General features: G+C 32.3%; 1 protein-coding gene across 2 annotated transcripts in view; it reads left to right on the top strand.

Moving 5' to 3' along the window:
* The window catches only part of LOC139528519 (TWiK family of potassium channels protein 7-like), a 70,213-nt gene extending 51,568 nt beyond the window's left edge, over positions 1-18,645 (top strand). For both annotated transcript variants that reach the window (XM_071324541.1, XM_071324540.1), the window contains exons 3-4: positions 13,330-14,397; positions 15,927-18,645. In XM_071324541.1, coding sequence (XP_071180642.1) covers positions 13,569-14,397; positions 15,927-16,555 — 1,458 coding nt within the window. In that variant the 5' untranslated portion in view covers positions 13,330-13,568 and the 3' untranslated portion in view covers positions 16,556-18,645. The remainder of the gene's footprint in view (positions 1-13,329; positions 14,398-15,926) is intronic.
* Positions 18,646-20,697: the final 2,052 nt, after the last annotated feature.

The following is a 20,697-nucleotide window of genomic DNA, read 5'->3' as shown; positions in this document are numbered from 1 at the left end:
ACAAATATATACTACCCGTAGTCCAGTGATAATGAACGCCATACTAATTTCCAAATTGTACACAAGAAACTAAAATTAAAATAATACAAGACCAACAAAGGCCAGAGGCTCCTGACTTGGGACAGGCGCAAAAATGCGGCGGGGTTAAACATGTTTGTGAGATCTCAACCCTTATTTCAGTTTGATACAATGTTAACATGGTTAGGTTTGTTTCTCAGTTTATACTTCCTAATAAAATTGACACTGGAAATGGGGAATGTGCCAAAAAAGACAACAACCCAACTTCAGAGCAGACAATAGCCGAAGGTCATCAATGTTTCTCATAAGCTATAAGCTACATTGTACATGTATAGGATCACTACTTTTGGCATAATTATGGAATAAATGTAAGTTGTACATGTTTGACATTTTTGAATGGCTTATTTCATCTGACAATGACACCATTTTCATGGTTTTTATGTTTAGTCTTTTTCTCTGTTTCTATGGTTACTATAAACGTTTAACCATAAATTTGGGGTATGGAAGAACTGTGAAATTCAAAAATTCATGAAATTCATGAAATTATCTGTCATATATCTGTCTGGCATGGTTATTTTGACTGGACTTCATTTTAATGGATTATTGATGATGTAAAGTTTATTTGATACTTATAGACTACCGGTAGTAAAATCTTCTTATTACAGAATTTCAATAAAAAGATCATGAATAAGGCCACATTTAAAAGAATGTCTGTTTCCCATCCCAGGGGGCTTATTTTTTACCTGGGTGTGGGGAGGGGAAACAAACAATTTTTATTTTGGCCTAAGGAGATATGGTGAGACGACTATCAATCATTTAAATCATGTAGACCAAGTGATTTACTTGTTAGTCACTATATAATAGGTCACTGCACACCCTTCAACAATGACCAAAAACTAAAACTTTATAATGAGCACCCTATAAAAGGTTCAGCCTGTAATGAGGCATCTGACACAGTTAATGTAAAATATTCAGACGAGAAACCCAACAGTGATGACAATTTGATTTATTATACCATACCCTCCCCCCTCCCTTGAAGTTAAATGTCTAATCCCTTGGTGTACTGATATGAATAGTATTTTACTGGAAATGTTTCGGAAAATAGATATTGATGCTAACGTAAATATTTTATCCAATAAAAAGACAGGAAATAAGTCGGTGAACCAAAAAGTTCAAATCTAATTGAAAATTAAAGTGCCCATGAACTCACTGATCATGCACGAGTGATTCTATTCATAAAACGTGTCCGTGTAACAATTAAGAAGAGTCTGTGTATCATCGAAAAAGAGTCCCCCTTAATGTACTGTTTTTCTATAGCTCTGCAGGGGGGGGGGAGGTCAAAGTCGTTCAAAGGTCACTGTACGGCCTTTAACAATGAGCAAAATCCATACAGCATTTTAGTACGGCATACGTTTTACCTCAGCGAACTCTCTGTCTTGGTGATGTATCAATCATTTGCTTCAGGTCGATCCATTTCGCATCTCGTCATGAATATGCGTGATATATTTGCCACTGGACATTAAGGGCGCAATCAATTTATCAGTTTCATTTAGTGATGCATGCTAATTATACATAGTTCTCAAATGATAATTGTCTAAAACTGTTTCCATTTTTGTGTATTTTATTTTTTAGCGTAAATTTTAGAATTTCTTTCCGAATCTTTCTCATTGCATTTATTTGTTTGTAAACATTTAATAAAGTAGTCCATGTCAGGGGTTAGATTGTATACAGCCAATCTCGGACAAGGGCAGTAGAACAGAAAACAGTCTCCATTGTATATATACATATGCATTTATGTTGAAGCGTAAAACAACGACATGTAGTTGAGCTCGTTTTGGTGAATCAATTACTGTCAAATCTTTATATATATATATATCTGGTAAAGTTGTCATAAAAGCAAAAACGGACGAAAAAGTTGGCAACAATTTATAATAAGACTAAACTTATTTTGGCCGTTTCGTTTCTTCTAAAGTGTTAAATTCAACCATGCGACTGGCTTACTTGGAGATTCAGGTGACCTTTTTCGTTTTTTAGAAATTTCAATCAAAGTTCGTATATCCCTTCAACGATTTATTCAATTTTTTTTTAACGTATAGATAGCGCGAAACTCTCACTACACCATGCATAGACTATTTTTTTTTTCGACCAAATGCGGCTGCTTATTTATACAACCGAACAACCAAACGTCCGCACCCAATTTTAGCAAAGATATACTGTCGAACGGGAGATGTGAATATTTCTATACCCAATCCATCATTTGGTTTTGAAAACAATTTTAAAGGTATACATTAATACGACATCAACCCAACGACACATATCAATCAAAACATTAAGAGTCAACACACAGATTTTTGTTATAGAAAGAAACCTATACAGAATAAAAAGCCTAAACCGCAACAAGACTAAATAATACGGGAGCAGTGATTTTTTTTAGGCAAAAATGCAAGTGTTCCGTAGAAATATTTCACGTACCATTTTTTTTTATTTCGATCGTTGAAAATTATAGCAGGTGTGATATAAATCAGTAGATTTAGGACAAAACTATAATATGGAAATATAATATGAAAATTAAGCCTGCTTTGTACTAGACCGACACACTGAGATGGATTTTTAACGTGTAAGTTCACAAGCTAACAGTTCGAAAGAAAGAAAAAACTCTTTGTTAGACCCGTTTGGGATTCGGACTAAAGTCCTCTCGCTGTCGAGGTGAACTTATTCTCACGAGACCAACCAGGAGAGAGGTCGCATAGTCATACCAAAAACTCGAGCATAATAAACAATACAGTTTAACAGAATTATCACCGTTACTAAATAAATGCGATTTTAAAGTCATGATCTTATCTAAATTAGATACCGTTATGTGATGTTGGTATCTACACGTATGAATAGAGATGGCCGACATCAGAGTAGATTGAGAGGACCATCGCTCTCTGCAAATTGAAAACTCTTCCTCAATGATGTTAGTGGTCCCATTGTAGCGAGCTGTTGCAAGGCTAAATTTCTATCCTTATTAAATCTTCTCTCATTATTCAGTGGTATTTCAAGTTTACTTTTAATCTTATTGTCAAACGACTATTTGAAGTGCTTCCTATTATATTTAAAACTTGTGTTCTCGTTATGAACACGAATGAAATATTTGCCACTGGAGGTGACTGAGGCAAACAACAATGAATCACCATCACTAAAATATAAGTATTTGTTCTCACAAAATACTTTGTAATTAATTAGAAGAATGATGACAATTTCTCATCTATTCACGTTTTGATCGAGCCGCTTCAACCTCAAATCTTCACTAGTGCTGCAATTGTTTTACATTTAGGCTACTAGTATTAAATACTATTGTATTCATTGAAGTTTACATGCGTAGTTTTTTTTATTCAAAAGAATAAATTAATATTTATAAATAAATTGGACTAAACAAACAACACCAATTATTTCTCTTTTGCATGTAACGCAGTTTAGAAAAATAAAAGATTTGATTTTTTTTTTAGATTAGCACACATGCAACGCATCCCCACTTAGGAGTCCTCCAAAAAGGTAAAATTTACCTGTAACGGAACATGTATGTCTGGTGTATGTATATCACTCGTTCCATCTACAATATACGGAAATGACACGACCGGGTATTGTAAAGCTTTGAGGGACTTTTAATGTCAAATTCATATCCCTGGGCGAAGAAATTACCAAGTTTGGAAAACACCGTGTGTACACTGACTTATAAAAGTGTTTATGTCTTTCATGCTGTCTAGTCTGAGAATAAAAGTTTGAGCAGTTTTTGAAGGTAAAAAATAAAGGTTTAATAATATTGCAAAAGTCTGTGAATAATTGAAAATAGGACGTTCCGGAAAACACAAGTCGCTATATTAAATGCTTGTAAATCTCTGTTACATGTGGTGCGCTTCTATTTAAATACCTTTCTGTTAATTAAGAAAGTGTAAAAACAGTTATTGAAATCCGGCTGAAAAAAGGGAAAACGAATAGTGACTATCTAACTTATTTTTCAAATATCGAATACACAAATAAATCTCTAACCATCCACGCTTACAATTTGTTTTTACTGACAGGTGTCTGCTGGCATTCGATTGGATATCAGTTTTATGTAGGCGTAACAATTCATCCCATTTATCCAATCAGCTGTCTTGTGTGCGATCTCATACGGTTCACACTAGGGTTCACAAAGTCTAGTTTTTTTATAATGATAGCGATACAAATTATTCGTGCAGAATATACATACACTATAAAACAAAAATATCCTGTCCAAAAATGACTTACGAGACACCATATTAACCAAATAACTATTTAAAAACTAACACCGTACGAGTATACGTATACGGTCCGGACCGTACGCGTACGGTCCAAATACTCAAAATTGATCGGATTATCTTATTTTTGTTTATGAATTGTGTTGTTAGTACTGGTCCGGGAACACAATTATCCCCCTTCAATTTTCGTTGTCAATTTTCGTTCACAAATATAGTTCCCTTTAATTTCAGTATATTTTTTCTTAAATTTTTTTTGCCTTTCCTTTGAATTTCCCCCCATTTTTTTTGCTATAATATGAATGTAAGGTCATCTAAGAGAATTTCTGTAAAATTTCTTTTTGATATTTTGAGCAGAAATGAGTGATTTTGTTAGGTAAACATAGGTGGGATTTCCCTTTTTCGGAAGCTCTCTGGCTTAACCCATACTGGTGTCCTTGTGTTTAGAATTAGAATTTAAAATATTTATAAGACAGATCAGTATCTAAAAAAGAATACTTTAATGAACGAATGAACTTTATTACCTTAAAACTACATTTCATAGTAACAGAGAAAATATATATTTACAATTATTAATACCATGCACATTCATTTGGTTGAAAAAAAAACCTTGATTTAACTTGCATGTAGCTTGCAGGACCGATTTACCTGTAACATTTGTAGAAATTTAGATTATTTTTATGTAAGATGACCGATAGTGCTGTCTCAATTCAGAGTTTGAACTTTAAAAAACATGATTAAGTGTGTATAAATATAGTACATAATAGTATAGAATGTGAAAGCGATTCCTTTGATATAAAATTTGCAGCAATATTCCAGTATAAAATGTCTGTCTATCTGTAGCTACATCCAACACTTAACATGTCATGATATAATGATATTCGTCACATATATCTCTTGAGCCGCAGAAATGACAACGTCTGTCTTGAAAGGGGTTAGTTAGTTATAACTTTATGAAGTTAATCTCTTTTCATGCTTTTGGAGAGTTGTCTCATTGCCAATCAATACCACATCTCGATCTTTTTTTTATTTTTTTTTATATATATAAAGTTAGACTTCAATGCCCCCCCCCCCCCTTTTTTCTTGAAACTCCTCGTAGATTTATAATAGATAGCTTACATATAACATATGTTTTGATAACTAATAATAAAGATCTTATTTTAGTTTAAAAACTTTACGAATGCCCAGCAAAGATTAAGCGTGTTGCATTCGAAGTGATCAGACTACCGCTAGGCCATTTCAACTCAAAATATATAAAATTTCGTTGCATCGGTAAAACTTTGAATCATTTTTGACAAAACTATTAGAATTTAAGACTGCTCTGCTTTTACAATAACTGTTTACTTGTTATCATTTCAATGAATATCGAGTAATATTTGTCGATGGACGGTTGTTGAGTTAATGCACGGTATTGTGATTTTTTTCACAATTGAATTTATAGAACCTTTTGTTAAGATTCATTGTCATATGTATCAAATCAAAATAGCTTTCTATTACCAGTTCCTTGGCGTTGCAACACCACTGCATGGTCATCCAATCAAAAAAGGAAAGTTATAATATTTATTTTATTAATAATATAATCTTTTATTCGTAAGCAATACAACTTACAGAAAATAATTATTACAAATATTCAATTACATCAGTGAAACATATTTACATTTAAACAATTAGTCAAATAATCATATAAGTAGGTATACCATTATAACAGTACAGCAGAATAGGATCAAATGGATTTTTAGCATTAATGAATGAATTTAATTTCGTACCTTCTCAGTCAGAAATAAAAACTTCCCTTTAATTGGTTAGTTCCTTTACATTATGAACAGATACTGGTGAGAACCCAACCACTTTAAAAGGGGGTCCCAACCGAGCATAAAAAAAGGGGCGAGTTCCAACTGTATATATATGCCCCCTTTCAAATGCATTGATCGTCTAAAAAGTTTAAGATTCGACGGTTTTCTCCAACAATATGGTTTGATAAATTTCTTTCGAAGTTCATTATACTTTTCACATACTAAAATAAAATGATATTCATCTTCAATTACTTGTTTATCACACCATATTACAAAATCTCGGATATCTCTCAATATTATAAATTTAAAATCGACAAGTTTCTATATTCAAACAGTGAACAGACTGATTTATGCGGTATTTACAAATAAATGGTTTTATAAATATAATTTACAGCATGATCTAAATAAAATTGTTGGGGTCAAATACATCTATGCAACATACATTTAGGCGAGTCTTCAAAAAAATAGTTCATTTCACTATTAAGGCAGCAACCATTTGATTTTCTGGGGGGGGCTATGGATTTTTTTCCAAACATTTTTTTGGCGACAAATTTTTTTTCTTTCAATATTAGCATTACATATAGTGTCAGCTGAGGGTAAAACAAACATTATTTTTCTCAGGGTCAAAAACAAATTATTTTTTTTCCAAAACTCGAAACAAACTTTTTTTTCCAAAAAAAACCATAGCCCCCCCCCCTTTTCCACCCCCAAAAAATCAAATGATTGCTGCCTAAAGCTACCGTTTAATCTATCTTTGAATTCAATTAAAAACAAGTTCACATTTTTTTTTAACCCTAATGTAACCGTATGTTATTTAAAGCGTTTTCGTCCGTATCAATAAATTGTTTATCAAAATTGAAGTGCATGAGTATTATTAACGTCTAAGATGAGTGTGAGATTTCTCTGTTGATGGGAATAAACAAAATTTAGCTGAATTTGTATTATTCAAATTAATGAAAAGGCAAGCTAGTGTGTGTTTAAAATGATATTGTTGGAATGGATTTATAACATTAAAAATGTGTGTAACCGATTTTAGGTTGACTTGGACTGCGAATTTGAAAATAATTTATTTGTGAAATCACATTCTTTAAGATGACATATTTTGTAAGTACGTTAACCTTTTATTCTAATTATAGTATCTTTGAAATGCATTTTATAGCTGACTATGCGGTATGTGCTTTGCTCATTGTTGACGGCCGTACGGTGACATATAGTTGTTAATGTCTGTGTAATTTTGGTCTCTTGTGGACAGTTGTCTCATTCGCAATCATACCATATCTTCTCTTGTATATTTATATAGCTGTTACTTACAACTGTCATGTGTACATGTTCCAGGCTCGTGCCGCTGAAAGGGGTCCCTTTTCAAGTTTGAAAATAGGTGAATAGGTCGGGAAAACTATCAGAAATATATATGATAAAAAAAAAACAGTAAAGTTCCCACTACTTTTTTGGTAAACTTTCTTGCTATTCCCGAATGTGTTTTTGTGATTTATGCAATTTTATTCATGGACTAGCTAGCATAAAGAATTACATGTACTTTAAATGTATAAAATAATTTTTTTCTACAATGATATATAATTAGGAATGGAAATTAAAAGCCTAATTCAAAAACATAAAAAGGATTTTTTTATTTGTATCTTTAAATATCCTCGAAAATAACTGCGTTTGAAAGCTTCTTTTAATATAATTTACACGTATATCGAAATGTGTTCATACCAATTGTCCCGCTTAATACCGAACCCGCGTAACCTTAACAATTAAGACATTACACAATCAAAACATTACAATTTTGTTTATTACAGATATTTTATCATATCCACGGTTGAATGCACAATATCCCCACCAAGAGACCCGTCTACTGTTAGAGGTAGGACGACAGCCTAGATGTCGTGTGCAAAAATAATAATCACTTGGTACGGTTTCAGCTTGCGTATTGTAATTTTAAATAGTATAGATCGATTCGTGTTTTAAAATCAAACAAACGCTACTGCTTGCACTGATGATCAAAAAATTATATAAAAAAAACAATGTATTTGTTACGTTATTGGTATTAAATTGTATATTTTGAAGATCATATTCCGTAATGTTATGCCCTGAATTCTATTCGATGTCTATAAAGCAAATAAAATCTATTTGTACTCGTAACTAAAAGGAGAAAAGATTGGGCTGCCTCTCTTCAATTTTGTCCAGTTACCAAAGTAAAATCAAAATTAAATTCTCCGACAATGCACATGTTGATATATTGTATATGTCATTCCAACACTTACACTTGTTCTTTTATTTGTGTGGCAAATTTAATGACCATTTTAATTCAAAGCTTGGATTTGCATCCTTCATTCTCCAGTACGTTTGAATTTCTACATACATCACAGTCAGTAATTAAAGTTGTGTGTTAAACGTCAGTACGAAAGCAAACAATCCATAGTAAAAAAAGATATTTAGAGGGCACATATGTATCTTTCGTCTGACACCACAGTTATCGTAAATTATATAAACATATAAAAAAAAAAAATCGATTTTTTTTTTTAAGACAAAAAAGAGAAAAGAACTGATAAGTGCGGGTAATCCATGCGCCTTGCCTCCTTTATGTTTCGATATCTTAAAAATTAATTATTCTTTTATCTATTATAACACGTGAAAACTACACCGGTGAGTTCCATACATGTCATAAACTTACAGCTGGTCCTGAACATGCATGAAGTATTTGCCACTGGACTTTAAACAACAATCAGTCACACTACAACTTATAGTATATATAGTTGTGAAATACAAAATGTATATTATAATGATACATTTAGATGAATAAATAGAATACAAATACACACTACTTTATATATCTGACACAATTTAAAGGAATACTCTCTAAACTATATAAGTAGAGAAGCGAAACGTTTCTTTTGAATACTAAACAAACTTCCTAACAGTACATGTTTTTTTAATGGTTTTACATGCGGTGCTCAAATATTTTGCATGGTCTTTTGGTATAGTGTTTAGACATATATGGTATTGTAAGAACCTTTAACGTATAATAGATTCACATTCGTTACTTTGCTCAATATAAAAAAAACATAAGCATTAATTTATATTAAAAACTGAAGGTCAGACATCACTAATACGTGTTCATTCATTCTTTATTAAAGTTTAGACCTTTTTATCAAGAATGATGATGAGAGTAATTGTAAAATATAATAGGCATGTACTTTCTTACGTTATGGATCATTGATTTTGTTACCTGTTGACCCGGTTGATTACTAGCACGTGCCATTGAACTCGACCGTTTTAACTAAAACAGATTTTATTTTAAATCAACGCCATATATATATATATACAAAGTATATACAAAGTACTATATACATATTGTATGGATAAGAAAATAAATATTATAAGGATATATTGTTTGAATGAAAATTTTTATACGGTGATACTTTAACACCGTCCCGACAGAGACTGAATGCATTATATGATCAGGTTTCGGGATCCGGGAAGTCTTTTTTTCGAATTTCCGAATGTCGGGAATATTTTTTTCCAACTTTAATAGAGTAACTCGCACGAAAAAAAATAAACATACCAAAAAAGCAACAGCTTCAACGGTAAACTAGGACATATGTCAACAGAAAACGAATTAAAGAAACTGTCATGCATAAAACAAAAATATGCATGACTGTGTTAATTTGCCTCCGCTGCATTTCTGTGGATTGTCTCATTGGCAATCATACCACATCTCCTTAACTTTTTTAGGTTACGTTTAGGATTTTCCGTTACTAATCTTCAAATACAAAAAACATTTTTACCGGTGTTCACAACATTTCAAGGTTAAATTTATGGCATACATTCTGGTGTGTATACAATTAACGTACGTCCTTGCATTTAATTATCAATATATATTTATATAAATAAACATTTATTAAAAAATAAACAACATATATATATAGACGAATAATTTATTAGTTCCTCAACAAAACAAGAAAAGAAATAAAGAATTAACACAAGATTTAATCTTTTTTTTAATTAATCAAAATATACTTCAAATTGTAATAATAAAATACATATATACATGTATTAATCTAAAATACATTATCGAGTAGAAGGGGCGCAACTCGTGGTATCAAACCGGTATACTGAACGGATCAAAACAGGGTCTGAAAATTTTGAACGTTCTTTTGTATCCATGGTCTGTTTTGGTCTGACACGGTCTTAACGGGTCTAAACAACCCGCTAGACGATTCAGTCTTTTCCGTCTTGACACGCCTTAACGAACTGATTTACCTGATGAGGCTATCGATCTGAACGGCACCTTATCTATCTTAAATATCTTGACGATTTTTTCTAGCGGTAAATCCAGTCAATCAAGATGTGATCAGACCAAAATGACCGTTTCAGACTGAAATCGTGCTACTAGTGTATACATTGCTAAACTTAAATAGTTGTTTCTTTAAATACAGATTACTTCAAGGGCAACATTATTCCCTTTAACATTCCTATTTATGCCAATAATATAAAACGTAAGGGGGTACCCAACACTTTTGCCATGGCTACATTACTTTTCATAAAATTTGACAAATTTACAGGAAAATGTTCAAAGGCTTATAATAATGTTTATCACTGAAAAGCTTGATTTCACTTTAAGTATGTGATTAAAACTGAGAAAACATAATTAATGTGTATTAATTTTAGTAACAGGAAGAAAGCAAGGCTTACGGAGCACTCTTGATATCCGAGAGTGCAAAAATTTTATATCTTCCGGTAATGTAGGAATATTCTCTATGTTACAAATCAGTAGTAGATTCAAAGCTTCAAGCGGGAAGTAGTTGGTATATTAACGTCAAATAATTACATTAGATGTATGTTTCATTATAATATTTTATTCTGATTGGCTTACTGCACATCACGTGTTATACCGTAAGCAGTTGCATTGCTCAATACAACTTTTCACTCATGATAACACGTGCTCCAACAATAAAGTGCACAGGTAAAGTGCTTCCGCGCTTCATACAAAATGTACTTCGGTCAACGCTTTTACACCCCAATAAATTTACAAAAAGAAGCATTCAATTCTTAAATAAAACTACATAATTATATGAACACTATAAACATTAGATGTTGCATGATTGCCATTGAGACAACTATGAGCATCCGCCAATGTTCAGACTAAAGTCAAACAGCACAATAATTCACATGCATGCACACTTCAAAACCAAATACATCGTACAGTAATACGACATCACGCGTAGAAAGTGGTGCACATATAAATACGTATAGTAATATTTTATATATTTACATGTAATCGCATACTTTTTTATAGCTCGTTTAATTATGCTGTTAAAATGTTTACTTATCTATTACTGTGCTTTTGTCAATTGGTGTGATTTTATGAATATACATTAGTCCACGTGGTCATTTAAGTAGTTCTCTGAACATGTTTGAGGTACCTGGGATGGTACATGTAAAAGAGGGACGAAAAATACCAAAGGGACAGTAATGTAAAAATACCAAAGATATCAAAGGGACAGCAATGTAAAAATGTTAAGATAAAAGTTCTTGCAACAACGCATGGTCTCTTTACTAGGGAGCTCAGTGACTGTTGTAATGCATCTTCTAATGCACAAAACTCAATGAAACATTTCTGCAAAATCATGTCTACACGTTGCTGATGTCTAGAAGCGATTGTGAGGGTAAGCAAAAACCGTATGATATAACTTGACTGTTTTAAAAATCCGAAATTGAATCTAGCATAGACGCTATTGCTTTGATTGTTTTAATAAAAGCGTTTTTGATACTGTTGATTTCAAATCTTGATAACCTGTTTTAAAATGACTTTAAATCGGTTTATTTTTCTACGAAAGGTTTTCCGGTCGTCAGCGGAGTGGTTCAGTTTAAGCTAGCAACGACGCATAATGAAGTAATCAAATCCCAGGCGACAATAAAGTAATATCGCTTGTATAGCATGTATAGTTTATAACTCATTTTTTTAAAATAAAAGCATATCGTAATTCCCATGAGATCGTAGTTACATAATGTTAACTCGATCGCTCCTAATAGAGGGCGGAACGTGATGAAATATATTATACCATATATATTATCGCCCATCTTATGAAAAAATTTATGACATGAATCAGAAACTATTATTTGTGATGTCGTTTATCATAGTGTTTGATTTACCGAGTTTGATTTATGACTAAATATGAATTACATACATTTTGATTGGAAAACAACACTCGCGAAGTATTCCAATTTAATAGTTTGTTTTCCATAAAAACTCGACACGTGCTCCTCTAAGTAGAAACAAACAGGAAACGTGATTAAATTGGTTATTTCATGGTTATAAAATAAAAATGTTATTATAAATATAATTATTGGATGCTTTCTTCATAGTTTATAGGGTTGTAAAAGCATTGGTCGACAGACTCGTGCGCACATTTGTATATGCACTTAAAAAATTGGGCTTAGGTAAACGCTTTTAAATTCAAATGAAATTGTAGGAAAAGCTTGCCATTCATTTCTGTCTTTAATGTAATATTGGCTGTAGTGTTATACTTTAGAAGGTCGATATGGAGCCTCAGTATGGAACATTCTTTTTATTAATGTTTTAACACGTTAAATGTGACCTTATTCTGTTATTCAATCACAGAGACCACAAAACCTATTTCATTGATATCAGATAGACTTTAAAGAAACAATTCCACATAAACATATATACAGAGAAACTATAACAGTCAGATAAGGTTATCAGATTGTCTCGTGATTCAATCAAAGCCATATGTTTGTATTCGTTGCAATAACATATATCTAATGACCATTAAAAAATATATAAAACTGTATATTTGGGGACTAAAACTAGGCCAATTGTCTGACCAACATAAAATAGCAAACTCATCATTCTTTACAGAAAAAAGTTTTGTAGCAGATATAACCAACGCCTATTAGTCTGTATGAAAAGCCACATTAACAAAGACAGTCCGACTCAGGAAACCACATGAGTCATTACTCTAAATAGAAATTAAGTTTTCAACGATAATAACAGGATGGCAGGTCACTTGTGTAACAAACACAAAACATGTTGTTTTGCGTCTGCCGCAAACTGTACGCAAGTCTCGTCTGTCGTAAACTGGTCGATTATCGTAATAGATAGTGACAATAATGGCGACAGACTTTCCTTTAGTATATTATACATTATATATATAAACTCTGTCGATGAGCAGATAAAGCAAATGTCAAGATAATTTTTATATATAATTTAGTTTTATTGATTTCATTTGTAGGAAGGTAACAACGTGGTGTGTTCAAAGAGTTCAAAATCATGTAGCGATTAGTACAATTTAAACTTTGTACTGAAGCAAAAAGATACAACAATGAAGCTGTGGGTCCTATCATAGAATAGCAGTGAAAAGAAATAAAGAATAATAGTATTTGATCAGGGTCTCTAAATTTCCTGATTAAATTATATTATATATGACGTTAATTTCATCGATGAAAAGCATTCCACTGCGACATACGTAAGATGGAACCCGCACGCGCAGAGCAAAACGATCAGACGGTTGTAAATTTATTACCAGAACAGATTAATATCAACAATAATGAATATGATGAGGAAGAAAGCAATGAAAAATACGAAGAAGAGCAACCACCTGATGAAACAGAAAAACTGGTTAAAGAAGATGATCACGATGACATAAGTGTGTACGCGATTTTAGCAGACGATACGATAACCGAGGACAATGGTATGGTGAGGGATACATCAATGAAAAAAGATATCCCAAAGGTTGAAATAGAAGAAGAAGAATTTGAATCGAAAGAAAATCATGACGAAAACAAGAAAAAGAAATGTTGTTGTTGTGCTTGTTTGTGTTGTCATAAAAAACGTAATAGAAAAGGTACAAACATGTCAGAAAAAATGAAGAGTAAACAAAACCGTGCAACGTCGTCGAGGTACCAAACCAGTCGTTGTAACCGATGTTGTTACTGTTGCAAACGATTTTTAGCATTTCTATTCTCTCGTATTGGACTGTGTTCTTTGGTAGTGGCTTATGCGATCATGGGCGGATTTATATTTAAAGAAATTGAAGCACCAGAAGAGCAAATAATTCGTCATCAGGTGGAAAGTCAACGACAATCAAAAATAGCTAAATTATGGAATATAACACAACTACATAATATATTTAGTAAAGAAAATTGGACCATTGACGCAGAACGCCTTTTGTTAGAATTCCAGACAGAAATTTACATGGCAACAAAAGAGAAAGGATGGGATGGTAAAAAAGAAAAGGGAGAATTACAATGGACTTTCTCTAGCTCTTTGTTATACTCTATAACTGTTATAACTACTATAGGTGAGTAAAAGTAGTATAAGTGCCATAAATGGAAGTACCTGGAAAAAGGTTTATACATGTATGTATCAATTTCATTGCTTAAATTTCGAAAATGTCCCATTTTTCAAAACCAAAATATTGTTCATTATGTAGTTTGTCGTTTGTTTTTTTTTCCATTGCAATCTGTAAAATCTTCAGTCCTTAAAAAATACTCAAGGGAAAACACTTTCTAAAGTAATGCATCAATCATCTCATGATGATTGTATGTCTTGTGGTTGTTAAAAAGGTGCATGTTGGAATATTATCCCGACCCCTGAAGCAAAAGACTATAGGGTTCAAGGATTATGTCCTGCTCTAATCATATGTAAGTCTAAAAAGAGGATAAAGTAAATCGGGGAACCAATTCCTGATCAATTTAATTGAAAGAATACAATAATTGGTTTCTTCAGTTCTTGATTTGGGACAGTATCATAATAGCACAACACAAGAAACAAACTATAAAAATCAATTTAAAAGAGGTTGACTGGTCAGATTGGCACGAAACACTAAAAAAACCTCACAAAATACCGATATGAGAATACTCCCAGTAACTGAAAGCTAATTCGACAATTGAACAATTGTAGCCTTTGTATGAGGTCGGTACGAGCATATATCGTCATATAATTTTTATATCAATTGAAGACGAGATCTGATGTCGATATACTTGTATTGACTCATTCAACGACTATAATTGATATACTATCATTGTCAGTATGCCTGAAGTGAAGCAGAAAGTCACTAAATTGGTTGTTATGATTGTGTCACAAAGTATAGAGGTTTTTAGATTTCTATTTCAAATTTGGATATTTCAAAAATAACTATTCAAAATCACTGTCTATTTGTTGTTTCCGGTTTACCTAACAGACTTGTTATATAATAATCAAATTAATTAGATTATACAAAACATTATATTTTCAATTTAAAAATAAATCTTTTTTCCACTGAAAAAGATCGATCAGTACTATGCATAGTGCCGTAAGTGTTCACAACTGCACAGCTAAACAAATTTAGTCATGTTTCAATCTATCAAAAACAATATTTTTTTAATCCGGAAGACAACATTGGAAGATCTTACAACAGTGTAAAAATTGATAACTTACCTTTAAGAATAGGCTTATTAAACAATCCGTTCGTTCACATAAATCTAATCTTAACCAACGAGCTCCATAAACAACATCACGATTTGATATCCTATTTGAAATTAAAATCATTCAAAATGTAAGTTCAGACAAAGTCATACAATCACACTACCGTTATTTTGAGTAGGGCAACGAGTTAATAAAGTTGTATAGCACGAGAATCACAAGTATGATGGAATTGCATGAAAAAAAATAGAATAAAAATAACACTTTGCATTGTTTTATTTTATGGTTGACGGTATCTACTGTTCAATAATAAATGAAATTATCTAATACGTTTCGCAAAGTTTAATTTCAAGTTAACATTTATTCAAGTAAGCCAATGCCAAGTGTACTGTATTCACCGTTTGATTAAATATCTCATCTTTTCAGGTTATGGTAACACAGCACCAAAAACCAATTTAGGGCGTCTTATCACCATAATCTATGCTATTTTTGGAATACCTCTTACTTTATTGTGTTTAGCAAATCTCGGAAGCTCGATGGGCAACTGTTTCCGGTTTTTCTACAAACACTTTTGTAAAATAGTAATATGTTTATGCTGTCCACAACAAGCCCAGTGGTATGCAAAACGACGATCTAAGAATCTTTCCAACATTCCAGAACTAGACATCAATAATCTCAACAAAAAAGACAATAAGGTCAAAGGCTTCAATGCCGGAAAGGAAGAACGAGTCCGTGTTCCGATCTTTGTTAGTTTATTATTGATAGGATCTTACATTTTAGCGGGGGCCGTGATATTTGCTACATGGGAAGACGATTGGGATTTATTAATCGGATCTTATTTCTGCTTCATAACATTGTCTACTATAGGGTTCGGTGATTTTGTTCCCGGATCAAACAGCGGATCCTTTGATAATCAGGAAAAGATGATAATATGTAGTGTATATCTTATATTTGGATTGTCTATGATTGCCATGTGTTTTAATTTGATGCAGGAAGAGGTTCGAGCAAAGTTCCGATGGTTGGGAGAAAAGATTGGTATTATTGAAAGTAATTAGCATATACATCATGTGATAGTATTACTAAATAACTGGCAAATGGCGTTCTATTCCAGAAAGTAGGAAGTTTGCATACTAGAATTAACCGACTGAGGCACGTTTACAATATGGTAAAAGCCTATCAGATGAGGATATCTGCGATAAAAGATCATCAATCTTTCATTGTATTCTGACTTAATATAATTACCACACAGCATGGACAATAAAATTTGCAATGATTTTATACCGCTCAGTATCATAAAAGTACATGATGGCATGCGAAACCTAATAATCATATTCCAACACTTGTATTTTATGTTCCGTTACAAGTTCTTACTCACAAGATTGTACTCGATCAATGTCAAATTACAATATTCAAAACTTGAATAATGGTTCATTTAAACAAAAATGATATCGATATGTGTGAAAACCATGTGACAGTTATGCGTTAAACGCAAATAATGTCGATGTAAATAATGAGTTATAATAATTACTTTAAAACAATGTAAGAGTAATTGTGAATCATGATATCTGATGTACATTTGGGTACCAAGAGATGGGATGTTTGTGAATTGCATAGTGTTGGAATCATGCCACACATAATACTGTAGGATTGACTTTCATTGAAATGGCTTAAAAAAGGGAACAATAAATGAACGAAACCAAGGACATATTGTAACCATTGAGGTAAAATTCCCAAATCGAAATCAAGCAATAATACATGTCAATACCAGGTATTTCATAGACATACTTATTTTGGGACAAATAAAAATAATTGGTCAAACTACATACAGCTTGTTGAATTTCGCTCCAGGTTTTTGTCAGACTCAACCATGCATTTTATATATTATATATAATCATCAACTATCACAGTCAAAAAGACTATAAAAGTATGCCTAAAAATACAAAAGCCAAAATCTGAAATCTGAAAAGCTCAGAACGTCCGTTATCAGACTATTGAAAGTGTGTGTAATGTGTAATTAATTGTTATAAGCTACAAGGGTCAACATTAAACTATCATAACAAGAAACGTTATATACTGTATGTTCCACAGGGAGATAGTAAAACTAGAAAGGCTTTATACGGTATGATATATACCAAAATAATATATAATCATTGGAAAGCATTCTTCAGCCTGTCTTTTAGGTGAAACATCATAAATGGAAAGCGTAATTCAGTATGATGTAAAGTGAAACTTCCTAATTGGAAAGGCTGAATTTTCTTTTCAAGTGGACCATCATGACTGGATACAACTTATAGGATATAACTAATGGAATATGCTCATCATATGACTATCGTAATCGGATGGGCTCATCATCGGACCATTTTAAACAGATATATTTATAATCATCAGGCCCTCTTATTCGAATAGATGCATCTACGGACACGACCAATTGGATATACTCATCATCGGACCATCAATCAGGCCAATTTAATTGGACAGGCTCATCACTAGACTATTTTCATTAGATATAATATATATCGGGCCCTCTTATTTGGATCGACTCATCAACGGACATTGTCGATTTGATATACTCATCATCAGATCATTTAAATAGGATAGACGCATCATTCGACCATCCTAATTGGATATACTCATCGTCGGTCACTCCTTAAGGAATGTACTCATCATCAGGCCATCTGAAGGAATGTGCTTATCATCAGGCCATCATAATCGGATTAACTCATCATCGGACACGCCAAATCGAATATACTCATCTTCAGGCCATCTAAATCTGATTAACTCATCATCGGACACCCCTTAATCGAATATAACCATTATTAGGCCATTTTAATTGGATAGACTTATCATTAGATCAGCCCATCATATAGTTTTATCAGACAGGCTTATACAGCATCTGACAAGTTGTTCGTTTAGCGTTAAACATGAGTATATTCAGACAACAAATTGGTATATGTTTAGAAATATTCTTATCAAAGTTACGACATACAGACTTTCAAACAACTTGTGCTTTTTAAAAAAACCGAATATCCTTTTCGGTTCGGTATGAATATAAACACAATATTAATTAAAAAGTCTTAAATAAAACACATCTTTTAAAATGTGTTATACTACAATATGCATACTTATTATAAATAATTCCTCATTATGTTTAGCTTTCTTTCTTTTATCATGTTTAGTTCCTGAGAGTGTCAACAATCGAATGGGTTCCTTATATCTACATGTATTAACCTGATAGAAATAATGCATGTTTGCCTGATTTCTTTCAATTGCCCATCGGTACTATATAAGTGCCTCTGATAGAAGGATTAACAAATCAAGATCCTTTAAAATAAAAAGGGCAATCACTAGTTCAACCGAAACAGACCATTTATAAGAATTAAATAATTTTGTATTGACCTACAATCCTCGAACTATTTATAACAATAAACTATGCAACATCCAAATAATAAAAAAACATTTACATGTAGCTTCTAAACCAAGATTTCACATATAATACCTCATCAAATATACCAGATTTATTTCTTTTCACGCCGCTCGTTTAGTCTACATAAACTACCCTATGCATACAACCGCCTCTATGGCGTTGATTAGGACACTTCTTTATTATAAATTATTCAAATATATAAACGTCCCTAGTTTTAATATCAGTCTGTCTAAATCATCGCTTGCATCTTTACCACAATTAATTTGAACAAAATTGTGTACTATAACCCATGTGTTTCAAGATTCAATTTTGAAGATTCCAGTATTAAACATTGTTAAACCACTTGATTGCACCAGTGCGAGTTCCCGCTGAAAACATATTAGGTATTGCTGGCTTCGTCGTACCTGTTCACGCAACATTTTCCTCTGAAGTTTTAATCTTTCGTTTGTTTGCCATGGTTATGATGGTACAGTCTTTATTTCTTCGACACACGTTTTTAGTTACTTCCATTGTATGTTAATGCTCTTTTATTTCAAAAGATACAACAGATCCAAGACATCAAAACAATCAATATAACACCTTATAGAAAAGGAAAAAGAAAGCAGACTTGTAGTTCATGTAGGCTACAAACTTCTGCAACAATAATATTAATACGACATTTCATTAAAGGTCAAATAAACGAATAAGCGGCCAAAAACATTAATAACGCAGATGTTATAGTAGTTATCACCAATGTAATCTTTTTGTAACATTCAATCCTTTTTACATGAGTTCTTATCAACAAAAAACTATACCATTGGACTGACAAAAAGTAATATCACAAAAATACTGAAACCGAGAAAAATTCAAAACGGAAAGACCCTAATCAAATGGCAAAATCAAATGATAAAACACATCAAACGAATGGACAACAACTGTCATATTCCTGACTTGGTACAGGTATTTTCAAATGTAGAAAATGGTGGATTAAACCTGGTTTTATAGCGCTTAACCTCTCATTTGTATGACAGTCGCATCAAATTCCGTGATATTTACAACGATGCGTGAACAAAACAGACATAAAAGGTTAAATAGTCCAAATATTGGTATAGCAGTCATCACTTTGTCACAATCTAAAAATAACCCAAATATTTCTAAAACAATCCACACTTTCGACACAAAGACGAATAATGGATTTAGGAACTGTAAAATCCTAATCATGATAAAATTGATGATATGAGTAATCAATGTAGTCCTCCTACAGTTCGTTGAATGAGTTGAATATTTTCACTTCTGTACCTCGGTGAAAACGCAGCCGTGGTCATCGTCATAGTACAGAACGATCTTGAAAAGAGATCCATCTAAATGAACTTCAAGCTTTTATTCAAATTATGATATTAAACCATTGTCACAAATGTCCATCTTAAAAGAGAGGCGAAAGATACAAAAGAGGTATTCAATCACACCAAATTAACAAAAAAATGTATTTACATAAAAAAAAGAAACAGAACAACAAGATAACTCAGAAGGAGATGGTCCATAAAACCTGACACAGAAAGAAGCGGTAGACTGTATCAACCAAAATGGTCGATAAACCGACAATAACAAAATGCATACTGGCTTTAAACATAAAGCTGTTAACCCCATTTAGTCTTGCTTTGGCATTACAATTACAACATGAGTTTGGCTCTAAAAAAAATTATTAAAAATCCAAACTCTCATGGTTTTTGTGCATCATATTCTAAAGTACGTAGATATTGATTAGTTTAGCAAATGTGGAAATAGACAGAATCC

The sequence above is a fragment of the Mytilus edulis genome, chromosome 6, assembly GCF_963676685.1.
Source record: "Mytilus edulis chromosome 6, xbMytEdul2.2, whole genome shotgun sequence".
NCBI lineage: Eukaryota > Metazoa > Mollusca > Bivalvia > Mytilida > Mytilidae > Mytilus > Mytilus edulis.
This window is presented reverse-complemented; position numbering and strand designations above follow the sequence as displayed.